The 21652-nt window shown below is 41.1% G+C and overlaps 1 protein-coding gene across 1 annotated transcript in view; it reads right to left on the reverse strand.

The window, feature by feature from the left end:
- LOC128742432 (leucine-rich repeat-containing G-protein coupled receptor 5) overlaps positions 1–21652 on the reverse strand; it is a 268984-nt gene that overhangs the window by 12081 nt on the left and 235251 nt on the right. The window contains exons 4-11 of the mRNA XM_053838794.1: positions 13609–13752; positions 13345–13488; positions 12827–12898; positions 12685–12756; positions 12185–12253; positions 490–627; positions 274–414; positions 26–91 (exon numbers count right to left, since the gene is read on the reverse strand). Coding sequence (XP_053694769.1) covers positions 26–91; positions 274–414; positions 490–627; positions 12185–12253; positions 12685–12756; positions 12827–12898; positions 13345–13488; positions 13609–13752 — 846 coding nt within the window. The remainder of the gene's footprint in view (positions 1–25; positions 92–273; positions 415–489; positions 628–12184; positions 12254–12684; positions 12757–12826; positions 12899–13344; positions 13489–13608; positions 13753–21652) is intronic.

Below are 21652 nucleotides of genomic sequence, written 5' to 3' on the forward strand. Positions count from 1 at the left end.
TGCTTTCATCAAGTGAACGACTTACAAAACTCTTAAATCACGACAGTTGGTCATATTTGGAATGCTTCTCAATCGATTGGACTTGAAGTCTCTGAAAAAGTGAGAAAAAATTAATGACACGTGGAGATATTTTTAACCGTAGCGTATCAAACACCATGCGTTCCCAAACTTTGATGTGTAAAGCAGGCGCATGGTTACTAAGTGGCTAGGCGAGATTTTATTGATTTGACACAAAAGACATAAACATTTTTTCGATTCGATTGTTATACTTACAAACTTCTTAAGCGCGGTGAAGTCTTACAAATATGGTCAGGTATTTTGGTTAGATTCGCCCTATCGATTCGCAGCACTTCCAGCGAAATACAGCCATCTAGTGGAGGTAGTTCTTGGAGGCCCCGGACATCGGAAAGAATTCTGCGGAGCAGAACAAATATGATTGACATTATAATATTAGCGTTATCGGTTTATCTTCCGTTCCGGAAAACTTACAACTTCCGGAGGCGTGACATATTCTGCAGTGCACCTGGCTTGATGCCAACCAACGGATTGGACTTGAGCTCTAGCGTGACTAGATTTTTCGGGAAAACATCCTTTGAGATCCATCGGATACGGTTGCCGGATGCTGAGCTGCGGTCCAAAAATAACAAACATAGAAAACATACAAGGAAACATATGAGCGCAAATCTATAGTGGAACATATCTATTGTCTTGAAATAGCTGATGAAACATTTTATCTTGACCCTAACAGACACTTCCAATCTGACTGCGGCTCTGCTACGCGAAAATAAATTTTCCATTGTAAAAGAAACCTTATGAATAATGAATGAGAACTGCTGTCTGAACTATCAAGCTATCCAGCTTTCCAGCGGGAAAGCTCCTACGTTTAAAGAGTAGATACATATGTAGACAAACAGTGGTCATCCCCTTTTTCTCGGCACCAAGGACCGGAATCAGTTCTTAGAGTTTCACTTCACATACGAACAGCATCAGTCACGGCGATACCGTGCGCTCCGTTAGATACTCCCAGGGCCACAATGCTGCTGTAAGGCTAATGGCATAAATTTCACATAAATTAAATTTAATTGCTGAAAGCCTGCAAGCTATCCCCGTACGGCCAGAGGAAACACCGAACATCTTTCCTGCCGATCCGAGCGCGTTCTATGCGTTCACCCTTTAAACTCTGCGCTGTGCTACGGTCAACATCGTGAGCCCTTAACGTTTGACCCCGGCAAGACAATGGCAGATAGCAACTTCTGACTGTCCTCCGGTGGCAATGTTTCCATTTTAATGAGATAAAGCGCGAGCGGTACAGTTAAATGCTCTAATAGGCTATAGCTTCCAACAGGTCGTGTTGCGAATAAAAGTATAGCAAACTATTATTCTCTCGCCGCCACAGGGATTGTGTTCAGTCCAATTAGCGGATATTCTCATCTCTTTTTCTGTTCTAACGCACGAATGCGAATAGATTTGAGAAATTTATTACGACAACATCGGTATTTTAATGAATGGAAAGTTGAGTCTATCAAGTAGCTTCTTCTTTGCCATGGACATAAAAAAAGTTAATAAACGGTAACTGACGCTGTTTAACATTTTACTTAAACGGGTAAAATTTTTATTCTTTGAATGCTTTAATATGCAATTTCAAGATTATCGTCTGAATTTCTTGAGTGCTCGGCACGTCATCGAACAAAGCGAGGCTTTAAATTACGCAAATGCCGATTCAGTTTGTATATAAAAGCTATGTTTAGGTACACTCAAAAAAATCGACATGTCGTATCCACGTGAAAAATCATGTAAACTTCTGTACAGCAACTTTCGTGAACTTCATGTACTAGTTAATGGGAAAATTGATAAAATTTACCGGGATCGCACGTAAACTGGTTAGTATGAGTGCGAGTTACCAACAATTCACGTGAATGTTACATGAAAAGTGTGATGGATGAGAATTAGCAATGTTTTCACGTAAACTTGACGTACTGTTTTTTTTTTGAGTGTATATTTATGAACAACTAGCTGACCCGACAAACTACGTATTGCCACAAATTAAACTGTGTTGTACATAAATCGTGAATCTCGGATAACCCTTGTCACAATCTCGAGTTTTGCAAGTTTCTGAGGAGTTCATGGGTGGTTTAATATACAAATTTTCCTCACAGTAAAGTAGAAAAACAACTCCCACCTTGCTTAGCCTAATAAAATAAAGCGGATAGGATATAAATACCCAGCTAGCATTTTCATATGTATAAAAAAGGTAAAAATCAGCATTACGTACAAATATACATGCTAAATAAATCGTATTTCATGCGCAAAATTGGCATATCCGTACTATTTTGGAGGCGATATACGTGATTACGAATAATTTTGAGCGATACGACTATATAAGTATTTATAGACGATAATATCCGATTAAGCGCGAGTCGCTCCGTACTACTCTACGATTTTGTGCTGAAAATCGTATGTATGTCAGTCATTATCATTATATACGACAGAAAATCAACTTGATCCCACTTTATCCAGCTTTAGTTACAATTTCGAGTTTGTTAGGAGATATTTACGATAGTTTTCGTACATTGATATACGAGTTGGTGCTAGCTGGGTATTCCCCATGATTATATAACATTTCGCCGAATAGCATTTTGCGGAACACCACTTCTCAGTTGACCATAACGCGGAATACAGAGTTTTGCTGAATACCATTTTGCGAAAAACCTTACGCGGGATGTACCATTTCATGGAAAATCTTTTCGTGGAAAGTACCATTTCGCAGGGGTGATCCTCTCCTTACTCGCTGTCGCTCTTTCAGACTTAACTGAAGGAAAGTAATAGAGATCAGTAGACATAGGAAAATAAATAAACCTAGATAAAGGTGATCAATGTGGGGGGACTGCTCGTTATCATAACGTGCCTTCATTAATCATAAAGCGGATAGAACAAATGCTTAGTAACCAATTGCTTTTTTTGTCCTTACGGCAAGCAAGCATTTGGAAGCAAAGTGGATGTCCACAAGGTGGCGTTCTCTCGCCTCTTTTATGGAACCTTGTGGCGGATGGCCTACTGAGGAAACTCAATGGTCTAGGCTATCCGTCATATGGTTTTGCGGATGACTATCTCATCCTAGTAGTTGGAAAGTGCATAAGCACATTATTTGACTTAATGCAGCAGGCACTACGTGTCGTGGAAACGTGGTGCCGAGAAACTGCACTTTCGGTAAATCCGAGCAAAACATCTATCGTCTTATTTTCAAGACGTAGAAATACCAATGGAGCTCGCGCTCTGCGCTTTTACGATTCGGATGTTGATGTTGTGAACGAAGTGAAGTACGTGGGGTTGATTCTCAACTCCAAGCTTGACTGGTCCACAAATATTGATTTCCGAATTAAAAAAGCGTGCATGGCCTTTGGGCAATGTAGACGAGCAATTGGCAACTCTTGGGGGCTTAAACCCAAATACATACACTGGTTATACACGGTCGTTGTCAGACCAATACTGGTGTATGGTTGTCTTGTATGGTGGCAGAGAGGGGAAGTTGTGACTGTCCAGACAAAGCTAAACCATCTTCATAGGATGTGTTTAATGGCAATGTCTGGTGCATTTACTGCAACTCCTACTGCCGCACTAGAAGCTATTTTCAATATTAAACCTCTACAATTTCACCCGAAGCAAGAGGCACTAATATGTGCTTATCGACTACACGCGAGTGGCCTTTGGCAGTCTGTGGACGGTTCCACTGGTCATACTCGATTGTGGTCGCAAATTGTTGCTGAGGACAAGTTTGCCCTTGCCCCTTGCGATGTAACGCTCATGCGTACTTTCCTGTATAGGACTTTTTCAAGTGACTTTCCTCCTAGAGAGGAGTGGATGTCAGGCTACATGGAAAGGAAAATTTCCGACTATGTGGTCTGTTATACCGATGGTTCCTTGCACGAAGGTCGCGCGGGTGCTGGTGTTTACTGCCGTGAGCTGGAATTGGAGGAATCCTATTCGTTGGGTAGTTACTGCACCGTTTTTCAAGCTGAAATCTTTGCAATTATGTGCGGAGCTCAGTTTGCACTTCAGAAAGAACTGATAGGCAAGATTATCTACTTCTGTTCTGACAGTCAAGCCGCTATAAAAGCCCTTTGTGCGGCTAATTCTAAATCTAAAACAGTCATCGCCTGCCACACCCAATTAGAAGAACTAAGCATTCTAAATGCCGTTCATCTGGTTTGGGTTCCTGGCCCTTCTGGTATAACCGGAAATGAATGGGCTGATGAACTAGCAAGATCTGGAGCAGAAAAGTCGGTTTTCGGACCAGAACCTGCTTTACCAATTGCGGCATGTTGGATAAAAGAAAAGATTCGATCTTGGTATTCATCTGAACATGAACGTTATTGGGAAAAGTTTCAGTGTTAAGCCTTGTGAGAAGGTTGCAAAATTTCTTTTGCAACACTCAAAGGTAAATTGCAGTATTCTTGTCAGATCACTGACTGGTCACTGCAGACTAAATTATCAAATGGGGTATGTTGCTACATCGTCGTAATTGCCTATTCCCGTCCTATCCAGCACAAATTATTAAAAATATCACCATTTTTATGACACACAATGCAAAACTGGTTATTCCCTAATATTTTAGTTAGTTGTCTATCATACGCTATCAATCAAAGTGAGCTGAGATCTATTTAAATGCTTTTTATCATTAAAGAAGTCCTACCAGCCAAATTTCCTACGTTTTTTCGTGCGACGAAGAAGACAATGTTAACTAATCGTTTTAATTTCCGTCATTCATAAATGAAAATAACTCACGCAAGGCATTGTCGTTATTCTACAGCCAGAAAAACTTGCCTGACCTGCAGAAATTTTGTAGAATAACATTTGTCATGCCGTCCTACACAAATACATGCGCGTTAGCTTCGTAAACATTGTTGTGATTTTTAGTTCGGACGATGAAAAATTTTGTTGGACGGATTTTAAAACGGTACGACGAATTTTAGTAATGAAGTCAGTTGCGTAATTTCAATAATATGCTTTACAAGTCGCTTTTCAGTGATTTCAAAGTTCACGGATCGGAAGGTAAGTGTGTTTTAGTCAAATCAGTACAAGAACTTTTGGAGTATTCACTAAATCCATCCAGCAAATGATGAAAATTAGAATGGCTTTCCTTATTACGACGGGAATTAGAAAAAGACCCTGGCTACGTTTCATTGTAATTTATGTGAATCCGACTACGGTACACCATATCACTTAATTTGCAACTGTCCTGCAGTAGCACAATTGCGTCATAGGATCTTTGAATTCTACGTCTTAAATGAATCGGATTTTAGGAAACTAAAATTACGAGACATTTTGATGTTTCTTACCGAAAGCGGTATTGAGCTATAAGCACTTATTTATCATGAGTATACCCCCCAGGGGGTGTACTATTGATAAGTTAACTACCAAGGATTAAAGTATCCCCTCGGGGGTACAAAAATCTCTCGGTATATATATGTTTGTGTTTGTCCAAATTCCTCATCCACCCCTTCCTATTCCTCCTGTTTTCCTTCCCGTCCTCATCAGTTAAATGATGACACGGGCAAGATTGGTAAGACACAAATCTTCCAAATGATTGTGAGGAACGTGCTGCTCGAGCCAAAGATGCTGATACCTGATACCTGATACCACAGGGGTGAGGGGTCTCAAACCATCATTAAAAAAATTCCTGCCTCCAAAACCCCCCACATGCCAAATTTGATTCCATTTGCTTGATTACTTCTAGAGTTATGAAGAAATTTGTATTTCATTTGTATGGGTGCCCCCTTCCTAAAAATGTAAGGGGTCCTAATTCAACATAGAAAAAATTCACGCCTCCAAAAATACCCACATGCCAAATATGATTCCATTTGTTTAATTAGTTCTCGAGTTATGCAGAAATTTGTATTTCATTTGTATAGGAGCCCCCCCCCCTCCTAAAGTAGGGAGAGGTTTCTATTCAACGTAGAAAACATTCTTGTCTCCAAAAACACCCACATGTCAAATTTGGTTCCATTTGTTTGATTAGTTCTCGAGTTATGAGGCAATTTGTATTTCATTTGTGTGGAAGCCCCCCCCCTCTTAAAAGGAAGAGGGGTCATTATTCCCCTCCTATAGAGGGGAGGGATCTCAATTCACCATAGAAAAAAATGCCTACAAAAAAACCCACATGCTAAAAGTGGTTCCATTCCCTTGATTAATTCTGGAGTTATGAGGAAATTTATTTTTCTTTTGTATGGGAGCCCCCCCTCCTAAAAAGGTAAGGGGTCCTAATTCATCATAGAAAAAAATCATGCCTCCAAAGACACCCACATGCCAAATATGGTTCCATTTAATTAATTAGTTCTCGAGTTATGAGGAAATTTGTATTTCATTTGTATAGGAGCCCCCCTCCCAAAGTGGGGAGAGGTTTCAATTTACCATAGAAAAAATTCTTGTTTCCAAAAACATCCACATGTTAAATTTTGTTCCATTTGCTTGATTAGTTCGCGAGTTATGAGGAAATTTGTATTTCATGTGTATGGAAGCCCCCCCTATTAAAAGGGAGAGGGGAGGGGTCTCAATTCACCATAGAAAAAAAATTGCCTACAGAAACACCCACATGCTAAATTTGGTTCCATTTGCTTGATTAGTTCTGGAGGTATGAGGAAATTTGTATTTCATTTGTATAGGAGCCCCCACTCCTAAAGTGGGGAGGGGTCCTAATTCACCATAGAAAAAATTCTTGTCTCCAAAAACACCCACATGTAAAATTTTGTTCCTTTTGCTTGATTAGTTTTCGCGTTATGCAGAAATTTGTGTTTCATTTGTATGGGAGACCCCCCCCCCTCTTAGTGATGGGAGGGATCTCTAACCATCATAAGAACCTTCCCTGGCCCCAAAAACCCCTATATGCAAATTTTCACGCCGATCGGCTCAGTAGTTTTCGATTCTATAAGGAACATTCGGGCAGACAGACAGAAATCCATTTTTATAGGTATAGATTTGTATGGAAGCCCCCCCTCTTAGTGGGGGGAGGGATCTCTAACCATCATAAGAACCTTCTCTGGCACCAAAAACCCTTACATACAAATTTTCACTCCGATTGGTTCAGTAGTTTTCGATTCTATAAGGAACATACGGACAGACAGACAGACAGAAATCCTTTTTTATAGGTATAGATTATAAGCAAATACAACAAAGACTATAAGCTATCGACGAAAAACCAGCAAGATAAATGTGCAATTGTGTGATACGCTCACTTCAAATGTAACACAAGACGAGCTTTTGCTTCCATAATTGATGCTACAAAAAGGAACGTTTTCCTATAACAATAATGACTCACTTATTATGGACGGCCTGAAAATGCGTTTGCAGCGCCGTTCACAACACTGGTAGTAGTTACGGGAAACATGCTCTGAACTGTCATTATGATAGGGGATAGTGATGAAAGCAACGTACGACAGTTGTTCGCCACGGGACATCAGGATCGTCATCGGGGATTCTAGGTTGGTGTTCTATTTATCTGGGTTGGTAGAGAAGAAAAATATAAACCGGTGACAGGGCCTAATAGACTGCACACCTACGTGAACGATAATGGTCAACTTGTGTATAAACTTCGAATCTTCTCCAGGCCTACTGATCCGAAGTATATCCATTCTACGCAAAGATATTCACAAAGGCATCTGGAGATCTCCTGACTAACCATCGGCAGGTTCTTCTCTAGCATAACGAACATACGTTCCCTACGAGGTGCGAATATTGACTCTGACCATGACTTAGTAGCAGTATATGTGCGATCAAAACTGTCAACCGTATAACATACACTACAATGCCAAATCAGGCCAAAACAGCGAGGGTACATCATGGCAGTGTAGGAACGGTAACAATCGTTTCTGCAGGCATTCTTCACGATTTATTTCCTTGTTAACCGTTCCCGTAGTGATGTACTTTTGCTTGCTCGACCACAGCTGCATATGGCCTGCCATACTAAATATTTTTTGGGAAACTTGGTTTTCTTCTTTGTCCTAAAATGCACTGCAATGCCATTCCGTTTCATGGCAGTGCAAAAAGACATACCAGGAAGCTGTTTAAAGTGCTCTAGGACATACGTTTCATCGTCCATTATAATGCATGGAACTTCGTTAAATATTCGCGATAAAGCTTACGAGCGCGTGTTTTGGCCGTCGTACTTTGCTTATCATTACGGTTTGGCACAGTCCTCACCTTGAAAGACTTCATGCCTTGTCGTTGCTTAGAAGTGTGCACGATTGTTGACGACATTTTTATTTTACGAGCAATGGTACGTACAGAAAGATCTGGTCTCCTCCGTATATTTGTTTTACCTTCGCATCCTTGTGGTGGTTCCTCAGACGTGTTTTTGTTCCACTTCCCTTATTCCTAGCTGTTATCAAGCGAGTATCGAACGATTTTAAAACACTGTAAACAGTGCTTGGAGGAAATCCAAACTTTTTGGCAAGTTTTCTTAACGAGAGATCCGGATTTTTATTGCGACCGCACACAATTGCTTTTCGCACCTGCTCTTCTTTCGACGCCATTTTACGCTGAGCGCTTGTAATATAAACAAGTGTTATTGTGCCTTGCAGCAATTTTACGAGTCCTATGCAAATTCATTTTTTAATAAAAATTATCCTGTACAGAACAGACATACGTCTACCACTCTGCAAAATATTTCACTCATTGTTACTGTATTTCCGAAGTTGTGTGTGTTTAGGGGTGTCCAAATTTTGTCGCGAACAAGCCTTAGCTCCCCCCATCTACTAACAACAATTCCTTTCCCGAAATACTTGTGAAGATGCAGAGGATTACCTGGTCTTTAGTAGCAACAAGTATTAGACTAACATTCCTTCCCATCCCACCAGGACCCGCATTCGGACGTGACGGGGTCGGTATTGATCAGCATGCAGGGACCTGATAAAGTAGCACAATAAGGAATAGTGTGCTGCCCAAGTATGCTTTTTCCAGCCATCATTTTGCAATTTTCATCGGTCCTGGTCAATAACGGAGTAGCAGTACACGGGCGGTATCCTATGCTTATGCTTATGCTTATGCTAAATGCCAATAGACGCTGGAGGGAAAAAAGGCTTGAAAAAACATTAACTAAACAATTAAACATTAATATTTTTTTGAAACGATGATTCTACAATTGATGAAGGGACGGTAAGGGAAAGTAATGAAAAAGGATTTTTTGAGAATGGTGGGGAAGAGTGGAAAGGAAGGGGGGGAGGTAATAGGTAGCTACGCTTAACAAGTTGTCGTTGTGACTCCTATCTTTTGTGCAATGCTGGAAGGCGCATGGGTCGAACCAAGCTATAATCAGAGATTATAACCGGATTTGAACCCACAACACCTGCCAGGGCGTGTAGCTCGCTGATACCCGTGTACCTTTGAGCCCTAGAGGCACTGGACAAAAACAGTCTGCACAACCCCCCTTATTAACCGTAGCGACATGGGTTGGGCTATTTTTAGACACAAATTGTGGCTCTTCCTCCACCTACTGTAGAAACCACCGACCGAGAAGTTTTAATGTAACTTGTTTTTACTTTCAGGACGACGACACTATGCAGGCCCTTACGACTTGCAAGGTACTGCGTGTGACGTTGTTCGTCCGTAAGCGTGTTAGTCCGCGACTTCTCAGCGTGGGTCTTCGGAGAAAGGCTCCGTTCCTATGAAATTGGCCAAACTCGTGATTTTTAGTCATGACCTTGAAATGCGGTCCTTCTTTTCACGCATCAGAAGAAGGACAGAGATCGTGAAGAATTAGAACAAATATTCTGTGCTAATGACACACGCAAGTTTTACGAGAAAGTCACCAGAGCTCGTAAGGGCTACACATCGTAACTTGTATTGTGTCCGGAGAGGTGATTGTGGAAGCAGTTCTTTAATGAACTCCTCGGTGGCGAAGTTGTAGAATGAAGCGGAACGAAAGTTAACCTAGGAATGCTCATGGAAGATAGTAGGTAATGTCTCAGAACTTGATCTCCTATAAGTCAAACGATAAATTGGGTTGCTGAAAATCAATAAAACTGCCGGTAAGGACTGTCTACTAGCAATTTCATGCGCATTTCGGGGACACCCTTCGTATACGACTGGGAGACAGTTGAGGCAAGGTGATGGCCTATCCTGCCCAAAATTAGCCAACTCCTAGGTTTTGCAGATCACTTTAATATCATAACCAGGATCTTTGCGACGGCAGAGGCAATCTTCGCCAGACTGAGAACGGAATCTAGGAGGATTGTGCTAAAAATAACTGCATTGAAGATCAAATACATGAAAGGAAAAGCATCCCGCGGACGGTAACCATTGACGGCGACGAACTAGAAGTGGTAGATGAGTTCGTATGTAGAGTGATCTAGTCTTTGACCTTCCTGCTCCGTGTGGCTATATCAGTCTTCCCAGCGAGCACCAACTCGTATATCAATGTACGTAAATTATCGTAAATAACTCTTAACAAATTCGGATTCGTAAATAAAGCTTAATGAAGCGCGCACAATTTGATATTCTATGGTTTATAATGCTAGTAGCTGACAAACATATGATTTTCAGCACAAAGTCGTATAGCTGTATGTAGCTGGTCGCGCTTCATCGGATGTTATCGTATTGAACAACCTATATAAGTGTATCGCTCAAAATTATTCGCCAGTGCGTATGTCGCCTCCAAAATGATACGGATAAACGGCTTTTGCGCATCAAATACGATTTTGTTGGATACATATCAGTACACAACTCTTATTTGCAATCTAATTATAGATATGAAAATGCTGATTGGGCTGTATCACCACCAGGCGTTGTCTGGCCACCAAGATATTTAAAGATTTCCACCTGCCCAACCGTTGTACCGTTACTGTGAAGTTGGTATGATTGTCAGTGTTCACTACCATAGACTTGTTTTCGTTACATTGACTGTAAAACCTGGGGCCTAGAAGCACTCGGAAGTCATCTAAGTTGCTCTGCATATCGATTCGATCATACGAAGCTGACAGTATACAAATCGCTCATTTGACCAGTAGTTCTTTAAAGATTTGAAGCTGTGACGCTGCAAGGGAGGACATACGCGCCCTTGCCGTGTTCGAGTGGTGGAGCACAAACTGAAAGCAAACAGTGGCGGAAAGATTCCCATCGTACATTTGGCGAATATCGGTAGGCTATGGTAGGTCGAACACGCCGAACGGGTCGTACGTGCGGTGCAGATGGCTCTCTTCAACAACACCAAGATGGCAAGATGGCTCGACAAAGCTAAGAGCGTTTTGCGACTTCTGAGAGGCTTGAGAAATAAGCGACGAGTGGATGGAGATGACTGCATAAAAAACTTCTTGACCTATTACGAACAATCTGACAAAATTTGGTTCAAATCCGTGAAGGTCGATTACACGTTTTCCAGACATTTCGCATAGAATGGCCCATCATGACCCGTGAAAATCGGAAACTCCCATTTGAGTCTTTTGAAACCATGGGTGATTTGGAACTTTCCAAATATGTCTATGAATAAAATTTCATAACGAACCGTTTTAATGCTAATGAATAAACAAGTTGCAATTCTTATAGACGCGAATAACCAATATTTGGTTAAAACGTCTTTAATAAAACTAAAAAAAATAGTAGCAATTCTTGCTTAATTTTAAATCCTTTCAGTAAAAATACAGAAAAATTTTACACAGCTTCCAAAGACGAATAGGTAGCCTTAAAAGTTACCATCGATAAAAGATGCTGAAGAAAATAAACATTTTTTTACATTTATGTATTTAGAAAAAAAATTCGTTAAGCGCGCATTTCCAATTTTTTTTGTGGCGTTCACGGTTCTTCCTGGTTGTTTATTATTTCCGGAGTTTTCCCGATTTTCTCAACCGAACCACGCTATATTTATTCCATACCCCTGCATAAATGAGCTCTTTCAAAAGCTTTCTAAAAAAATTCAAATCCTAAAAGTAAAATATTAGTGGTAACGTTTCGTAACATGTTCTGATTCTATATCAAGATGCAACGCCACACAATAAACGTAAGACGCCTTACGTCAAAACTTTTAGAAACTCGTCGCCATTCATTAGCCCCCAACAATCGCTTGCAGTTTTCTAAATACATTCTTTCACTTTTACAAAGATTTTTAAATTTGATTTTTACATTTTATTCTATATATCTATATACTGCTTGGTTGCATTCAGTTCTTTTTTTCTCTCTCAGCCCGAAACTTCATACTTACAGTTCCTGCAGCATCCCGAGATTTCCCAAGCCAGCAGGCACTGAACTTAGTACATTATCATCTAATTCTCTGCAGGAGATCGATAGAAAAAAGAACCGAAAAAAAGAAGATGAAAAATCATTGTTAGGCGATAGAAGGTGCGAAACAGCTTCAGCTCGGCAGGAAGTTTTCAGCGTAGGTCGAGAAAGTTATAATCGTATTAACTTCCCAAAAGCAACTGCATGCATGTGAGCTCCGGAACGGAATTCGTTAACAATTCAGACATCAACTACCTTTCCCACTCCCCCCCGCCCTCTTTATCGTCAAATTTATCCATTCATTGCGTCCTACAGCTTGCTGAAAGCTTCCTGCTCTAGGGCTCACTCGTGGCACATTTATCGTTACTAGGAAAGGATCTGTGCCGGAGCCAATTCTGAGTGAAGCTGTTGATTTTGGATCGAAAATGTGGAGCATACTGAATCATTGTATATTTGTATGGAACATGAGAAAACGATACTCACAAAACTTTTAAACGAGTTAAATTGGCTAAAGCACCGGAAGTTATTTCGCTTATTTGATTCCTCTTGACTAATCTGGAAATGAATAAAGCAAACTCAGTTTCAATCTCAGTTAAAATTACAGGATATGATGTTATATACTTACAAAATATGTAAATTCTCCAAAAGCGGAAAATCTCCAACCTTAATAATAGTTAATAAATTATTTCCTAAGTTTCTGAAACGAAAACAACGCATAAGGAAAGACAGTGAATAAATTGAACTATTCTGAGTTATAAGGTGATAAATAATACAGCTAGGTTATACCGGAATGAAACAACCGAGAGATTTTTATTGCATAACAACTTATCTGTAACCTGTCAGTTATCCGTTTTTTGAGCATCATACTTTTATTCAATTTTGACCGGAAGCCGAACAATCTTACGACTGGAAGACTGCCAAAAACTTAACACATTTTCTTCCATATCATAACGAGGAAACACATTTCGTGACATTTTCATTGCGCATTTGTCACTGGAAAGACAAATCGCATGAAACAATTTATTCCAGTTGCTGTACGTAAAGCGTAGACGAAAAACTCAATCACATTTATTCGAAAGAAAAAAAAATCCGATACCATTTCGTACGACGGTTGCATAATTTCAGAACCGAATCGATACTTACAAAGCTTCTAGTGATCTCAATCCGATCAACGCCTCCGTCGGGATCCGTTGCAGCAGATTGCCTTCCAGTCTCAAACTCTTCAGATAGTTGAACCCTCGAAAGGTTACATTCTCCACTCCGGCTATCAGGTTGCCGTCCAGCTGGCTGCGGGGACGATAAAATGAACCATTTAAATCGGATGTCATTGACCCCGTCGACGGCGTCGTTTAGTTTTATTGGGGCGATTTTTATTGCTTGGCAAAGTTGAAAGAAATCGACACTTACAGGGAGGAAATGGTGCGAACTCGTCGCAGGGCATCCGATGGAATGCTAGCGAGGCCGCAATTTTGGAGCACCAGCTTTTTCAGGCTCGACAGCCCGAAGAATGCTTCGGTGTCGATTCGTTCTATCCTATTGTTGGAAAGAATTCTGAAAATATATGGGTTATAAATAAGATTAGTTTATTAAGGTTTCGGGCGAAATTTTCATTAAATTAATTCACTGGACAGCATAATCGAGCCTGATTCGAGTAAAACAGAAGTTCCTAATTTACAATAATCCTACCATTTGTAATAAAACTAGTTTAACCTGCTTTCCCTCCGTAAGCACAAACAACCGGTCAAGTGCCGTCGTTAATCGTTAGTTTCTGAGCCGTGATTCAAGGGAAAATTTTTATGAAAAACTTTTGCCAGATACCTAGGTACCTAATATATTTCCGGGTTGCTGAGAAATTGGTTTGCATTTTAACAGAACTTTTTTTGCTCAACGACGCTTAGTACAAGGGTTATAATTTGCTAAAATAAGAGATTTCTCTTGAAGTTTACTAGGAAAATATAGAAAGTTTTTTAAATTTTGTTTTTATCCATAAACTAGGCCACTTACAAAATGTCATGTCATTTTGCTGTGTGTGTTGGCTGTGTTCAAATTTCTTCAAAATTAGTTTTGTTAAACATAATTTTATTGAGCACAATTTTTCATATATATCAAAAGACAGAGAATATTTTTTAATGTATTTAAAAACCAGGCTAAATATATCAAATCTTAAATCTAAATTGTATCTCAGCGGTAGAGTACTACGACTCAAGCTTGAATCCAGTATTTCATCGCAATTTACCAATATATCTGGAGTCCCTCAAGGCAGCAATATGGGACCTTTGCTTTGCAACTGTTCTTCAACGATGTTGCGTTCCTGTTGGGTATTGGCTGCAAGTCAGTGTATGCTGATGATTTGAACTGAAACTGTGCTACCAAAAGTAATAAAGACGACTGCTGCCGCTTGCAAGGTATGCTTGATGTGTTTGCTGGCTGGTGCAAATTAAACTGGCTTACAGTCAGCGTTGAAAAATGCGAAGTAATGAGCTTTTATCGCATCAAAAACCCGATAAACTTTAATTACATTATTGATGGCACTGAGCTGCGCAAAGTCGACCAAGTTAACGACCTCGGTATCTTACTGGGTACTAAAGTGAAATTTAATTTGCACCGTGAATCAATCATCTCTAAAGCATCCCGCCAATTTGGATCTATCTCCAAGATTGGGAGAAACTTTAAGCACGCCCACTGCCTTAAATCGTTATATTGTGCCCTGGTTCGTCCGCTTCTGGAGAATTGTAATCTGGTTTGGTTACCGAGGCAGCTTACTTAGATCACTCGAATTGAATGCGTACAAAGAAGACTTATTCGACTTGCTTTGCATCATCTTCCTTGGCGAGAAAAGAAAAGAAAATTTGTCACCCTACGGAGATAGATGTCGTCTACTTGATCTCAACACACTCGAGCACAGAAGTAAAGTGCAACAGGCGATATTTGTAGCTAAAATCCTTAAAGGCGTAAACTTTACGCTCAACGGATCTTGCGAGCCAACGACAGATTGTATAAGAAGGTATACAAAAATGGAAGAGTTGTTTGATTTCAGCGAACTATCGCGTGTGTTTGGAATAAGATTAATAAGATCTTGCTTACTTTAAGCTTCTTATTCATGTAGATCTTTTATGTGTCAGATAAATCACCAATACATAAATAAATACATAAATAAATGTACACACACAATATGAAAAAAACAATCGCGAGTTCGAAAATATTTGAGAAATGTGGATAAATAGAGCTACTCTGCTAATGGTTTCATAGTTGACGTAACTACCGGCATAATCAAGTAGCATATTTTTTCATTCCAGCGTTAAATTCATTACACGGCCGTTTCACAAAGCCTAAAACCAAAAACATTCCATCAGGAAGACTGACATCTCCTCTTCACTCTTGACAGAAGTGGAAGCTATATGTAAATGCAGTAGATGAAAAAGTTGTGTACGAGCGCACCGATACTTACTTACATATTCAACCGAGCGGTGACTCTTGCCGTATCAAGAATTCCTCTCCATTGTACTCGGTCCTGGACTACTCGTCGCTAATTCGTTGCGCGTCTCGACACGCGCAAGTCGGCTGCAACCTGGTCGAGCCATCTAGCACGTTAAGCCCCTCTATTCCTGGTGCCGGTGGGGTTCTTCAAGAGAAGTACACAACTACGGATTTCACTACACAGTCGTCCGGCATCCTTGCGACGTGGCCGGCCCACCGTAGTCTCCCAATTTTCGCCAGGTGTACGTTGGGAATCTCTCCAAGCAGTACCTGTAGCTCGTGATTCACACGTCTCCGCAACTCTCCGCTTTCCGTTTGTACTCTGCCACAAATAGTCCGCAACACCTTTCGTTCAAAAACGGCAAGTGCACGCATGGCTTTGTGCGGCGGCGTATGCTCCTTGATCGAAACGTCTTGCGGAGGGAAAAGTAGTCTCGATTTCCAGCTTGAATGCGTCGTTGGATCTCCTTACTCGTATTATTGTCGGCGGTGTCCAGAGATCCCGAATAAACGAACTCATCAACCACTTCCAGTTCATCGCCGTCAATAGTCACAGTCCGTGGGAGGCAAACGTTACTCTCTCGGGAGCCTCTTCCTACCATATATTTGGTTTTCGACCCATTAGTTTGTAACCCCATCCTCCTAGCCTTCGTTTTGAGTCTGGCGTAGATTGCCTCCGCCGTTTCACGATTTCTAGTAATGATGTCGAGGTCGTCTGTAAAGGCTAGGAGTTGGCTAGTCTTGCTGAAAATCGTTCCTCTCATTTCGATACCCGCTCGCCGGATCACACCTCCCAGTTAGCACCAACTCGTATATCAATGTACGAAAACTATCGTAAATATCTCCTAGCAAACTCGAAATCGTAGCTAAAGCTGGATAAAGTAGGATCAAGTTGATTTTCTGTCGTATATAATGATGATGACTGACATACATACGATTTTCAGCACAAAATCGTAAAGCAGTACGGAGCGACTCGCGCTTAATCGGATATTATCGTATATAAATACTTATATAGTCGTAACGCTCAAAATTATTCGTAATCACGTATATCGCCAAAATAGTACGGATATGCCAATTTTGTGCATGAAATACGATTTATTTAGCATGTCTATCTGTACGTAATGCTGATTTTTACCTTTTTTATACATATGAAAATGCTAGCTGGGCTTCAATAGCGATATTGAATCACATACAGGACAGTCCATCCCCTTGCCGTAACTATCTGCGCGATTCGAAAGGACTTGAGAGCAGGACTTCGACCGATCCTTTTTTTTCTACCGCTGTCACACCAACGTGCATTCAAGTTCACACCGTCCGTTTAGTGGTGGAATACGAACGCTGTGCATAACATAACTGGCAGTTTGCTCAGTCGAACGCCGATTGAACGCAGTATAACGAATGTGTTCTATCCTTTTTGACATTGTCGTTTCAATCAAGACTGGCAGTCACCACGCTGACGAAAAGCAACCGCGCTATCGTATATTCAATACTACAAAAAACAACCACTACATATGCATGGAATAAGCCAGTCGAACTCCGTCCAATACAAACGAACATTTTGCTTGCGTCGGACCGACGGCCGGGTAACAAACTATTACTGTGTGCAGCCGATTTGGAGACAAAAAGAGAAATGAAAACATACATCATCTTATGCTTCCAGTCAGTTTGTAGTTTAGATTCTGCGATCTCAACGCGCAAAGCGGGAGTACGACTGATTACTTTTGCAGAGAGGCCGCATGAATTGTAAGACGGCAGCAGCGCAAGCAGCAGGTTGACTAGATTCAAAAAACAGTCAAATGATCGTTCAAAAAGCGGAGGTTGAATGCGGAAAGTATACGCATTCACGGCAGTCACATTCAACTTGCGATTCCTTTTCAAGACCTGCTTGAAAGTGTCCCCGAAACGCGCACGTAGCACATCACTCGTTCCAGAGTAGCTTTGATCAGCCGCGTCAGTTTGTCCGGAAAACCGTACTCGTGCATTATCTGCCATAGCTGTTCGCGTTCAACGGTATCGTATGCTGCTCTGAAATCCATGAAAATATGATGCGAGGGCACGTTGTACTCTCGACATTTCTGGAGGTTTTGTAGGAGAGTAAAATTTGACCCGTAGTAGCACGGGTCCCCGTAAAGCCCGCCAGATACTGCCCTACGAATTCTCTCACTATTGGGGATAAACGACGCAACAAAATCTGGGAGAGCACCTTGTAGGTGACGTTGACCAGCGAAATGCCGCGGTAGTTACAGCAGTCTAGCTGGTCGCCCTTTTTGTAGATGGGACAGACTACGCCTTCCATCCACCCCTCCGGTAGTTTCTCTTCTTCCCAAATCCTTGAAATCAGCCAGTGAAGTGCCGTGGCTAGCGGTTCTTGGCCATTTTTGTAGAATTCTGCCGGGAGTCAGTCCTTTCCGACGGCTCTATTATTCTTCAGCAGGCCGATTTCACGCCGGATCTCTTCGAGATCGCGAACCGGCACACTGTTGTCGTTTGTAAGTACTCCGAGGTTAACTTCCATTGCGTCTCCTGCTGCTATACCGCCGTTGAGGTGCTCATCGAAGAACTGCTTCCACCTGTCGACCACCTCGCGCTCGTTTGTGATTAGATCCCCTACCTCCTCCCTACACATGTCAGGTTTTGGTGTGGGCCTTGCGAGTTTGGTCCACCTTCTCGTCAAACTTGCGGGTATCATTAGCCCGGAATAGTTGTTCAAGCTCCTCACGATCTCTGTCCTCTTTCTGGTGCTTTTTCCCCCTCAAGATCGTGGTCAACTCATTCCTCGCTCGTCGATACTCCACCAAATTCTCTCTCGTGGATATGCTCAGATAGTTTTCCCAAGCTCTTTTTCCTCTCTATCGCTTCTTGGCTTCTTTTCCTCTCTATCGCTTCTTGGAATTCCCCGTAAAACCAATCATTTCGTGTAATCGAGTTTTCCACACCTAGCGCCGCGGTTGCGGCCTCTTTGACGGCCGAGCGTATACTACTCCATCCATTTTCGTGGTCGAAGCATCTAGCTCGATGAGAATATCGTCGATTTGGTTCGAGGTTCGTTGGTCAGGTGATCTCCAGGTGGCCTTGTGGATATCTTTGTGGGGCCGTTACCGTTCGTATCGGTGTGCAGGCTATGGGGCCCGATCACCGATCTATACATTGCTTCCCTGCCGATTTAGATTCATGGGTTCATATCCCCGATGACGATCTTGATGTCTCGTGGTGAGCAGCTGTCGTACGTTGCCTCCAGCTGCGCATAGAACCCTTCCTTCTCGTTCGTGTGGACAATGCATGTTTATGATGGTGTAGTTGAAGAAACAGCCTTTTATCCTCAACACGCACAACCTCTCGTTGATCGCTTTCCAGTCCATAACGCGATCCTACATTTGGCCCAACTCTACGAAGCCCGTTCCCAGCTCGTTTGTCGCTCCACCACACTGGAAAAATTGGGCCGCCACGGATCCTCCACACCTTCTCGCCTTCGCGACAAATCTCCTGCAGTGCCACGATGGCAAACTTTCGGGGTTCTAACTGAACGAGCAACACCCTGTCGCCACCAACGAAATTTAACGATCAGCAGTTCCAGGTACCTAGTCTCCATTCCAAGTCCTTATTTCGTCGCCTTGGTCCATGCCGAATGTTCCGAGAAGATATTTCTTGACTCTTGTTAGTTTTTTTAGTTTTAGATAGGTAGCCGTACTAGAGCTTGCGCTACCGAGTCTCGGGATAGGGCTCCCATCTTACAGTGTCGAGACAACACTATGCCTCCTCCCCTGTTGGTATACGACCTTAGTTTCGAATTAGCGATTTAGCTTTTAGCGAAGCTAAAATTTAGGTTAGCGGTGCCCACCTCTGGTGACAAGACTATTTCAGCATATGATCTGATTCTTACAGAGGTTATAAAAACCTTCTATAGAGTGGGCCACTTGGTCGGAAGGCATTTTCATAGTCATCAGAAAGTTCTGGTGGAGCTCACAGTTTTATTAGCGGTTTTATGTACCGTGAACGTACCATATTCTGCGCAGTTAAGACATTTGTATGATTCTTCCGCTATTCTAAGTATTCTAGATTTAAATTAACAACGTGGATAGCAGCAACGTGTAGTGCTACGGTCTATAATATCTGGTAAAAAAATATGGGAATTATAAGTCGACCAACAATTGAGTATATTTTTCGTTTTGTAAACTTATCCACGGTGCCTAATTCTGCGCACTTTTTTGCCCATGTTCCTAATTCTGCGCATGTTTGCTCCTAATTCTGCGCACCCAAAAAGTGAAAATAAATACTCCTGCCATGCTGTTTATATCTTTATACGCTGAAAGCACACCAAAAAATTCGACATTAGCCATTACCATAATTAAATCTATGATCCGGCCTTCTTGTGCTGTCCGGGTTGCAAAGGAATATTGTTATAATTTTGATTGTTTCATTTTAAATATTTTATTCTCGATAACGTGAAGGGCGAATTGATTCGGGTTTTCTGCATACTGAACATTACACTTTAGACTAATACCAAAAATTGTGTTTTCATATAGAAACCACTGCCCCACTCTCTAACAACCCCTTGAGGTTGGACATTAAAAAAAATATAAGACATGGTTTCATGAATTGGTGCTCGGGGGTTCGGACCCCGCGACACAGCACAGGATTGCAATCAATGCAAGTTAAAGATTCTACTTGAATTTTGGGTAGACTTTGCATATTCTTTCGCGCTTTCTTCGTAGGATACATTACTGCGCAGAATTTGGAACATGAATAAAAAATCTATGCCTAAATCTGCGCATTATTGCATCACATTTTTCTAAGGAAAGCAATGAATGCAATCACTCTTTTTGTCTAAAACATGACTAAAACTAATTATTCTTTCTAATTATGCTGGGTAATTTGATCATTGCAAAGATTTTCGATCATAAATTTATTAATTTTCTAGCAGGACAATCTTAGCGTTGGTGCTAACGACGATTTTTTATGCCATATAAAATACTTTCAGTTTCACGTTAAATTATTTCGCTCTCAAATATTATGGCCCATTTGTGAACAATGACGTAATATTCAACAGACATTTATAAAAAAAATAACGCAATGACCATAGTTATGCACAATGTTAAAAAATACTTATATAAAGAAAAATGCGCAGAATTAGGAGCTGCGCAGAATTAGGGGCGGTCACGGTAATTGGTCATGAAAACCACTAGTGGAACGTAATAATACTTAAAATTGTTACTTGGGCTAGCTAGCTAGTTAGCGAGTAAACATAATGAGAATGGCACTAGGCCAATTTACAATCAGCTTGCAAACTAGACAGGTGTAATTCAGGCTTAAGGGCCGTTCGTTAATCCCAATGGGCTGGCAATAAATCATAGAATATTCATTAATCAATGTTTGAACAAAACATCGGGTCCTTTATGCATAAGGCAGAAACGCCATAAAAATAATGATAACGTATTTTGTACGAACCAATCAGGTATCAGCACATGTTGTTTGAGCAGGACGTTCTCCTCATTAATAGGACGTTTGTACCTCAAGTATGGTCCAAGCTTCTTCTTATTGTACTAAAGCAACGTTGGATTTGTTCTTTATATGAGGGAGTAAATGTGTTTTTTGTGAAGAAGGAATATTGGAAAAACTGGGAAAAATAATTGACTGTCCAGATGGGATTTCAACTCACACGTTCAATCTCACGTCAAGTGCGTTACACCACCATTATTAGATAACGCACTCGATGCGAGATTGAGAGTGGGTTCAAGTTCCAGCTGGACAATCAATTATTTTTCAAAGTTCAGTTCTTCCAATGTTCATTCTTCACAGAAAACACATTTACTCCCTCATACTAAGTACAAAATAATTTGATTTGTATAAGTCGATATCAAAAAAGATAAAAATTGGATTCGCAGTTTAACAAAAATACCGAGTTTGTATCTATGGAGAAGAATCCAGCAAACTCGCCACAGTGCCAACCGATAGAGAATTATTTTTTGAGAAGTTT

Source organism: Sabethes cyaneus, chromosome 3 (genome assembly GCF_943734655.1).
Source record: "Sabethes cyaneus chromosome 3, idSabCyanKW18_F2, whole genome shotgun sequence".
In the NCBI taxonomy this organism is placed as follows: domain Eukaryota; kingdom Metazoa; phylum Arthropoda; class Insecta; order Diptera; family Culicidae; genus Sabethes; species Sabethes cyaneus.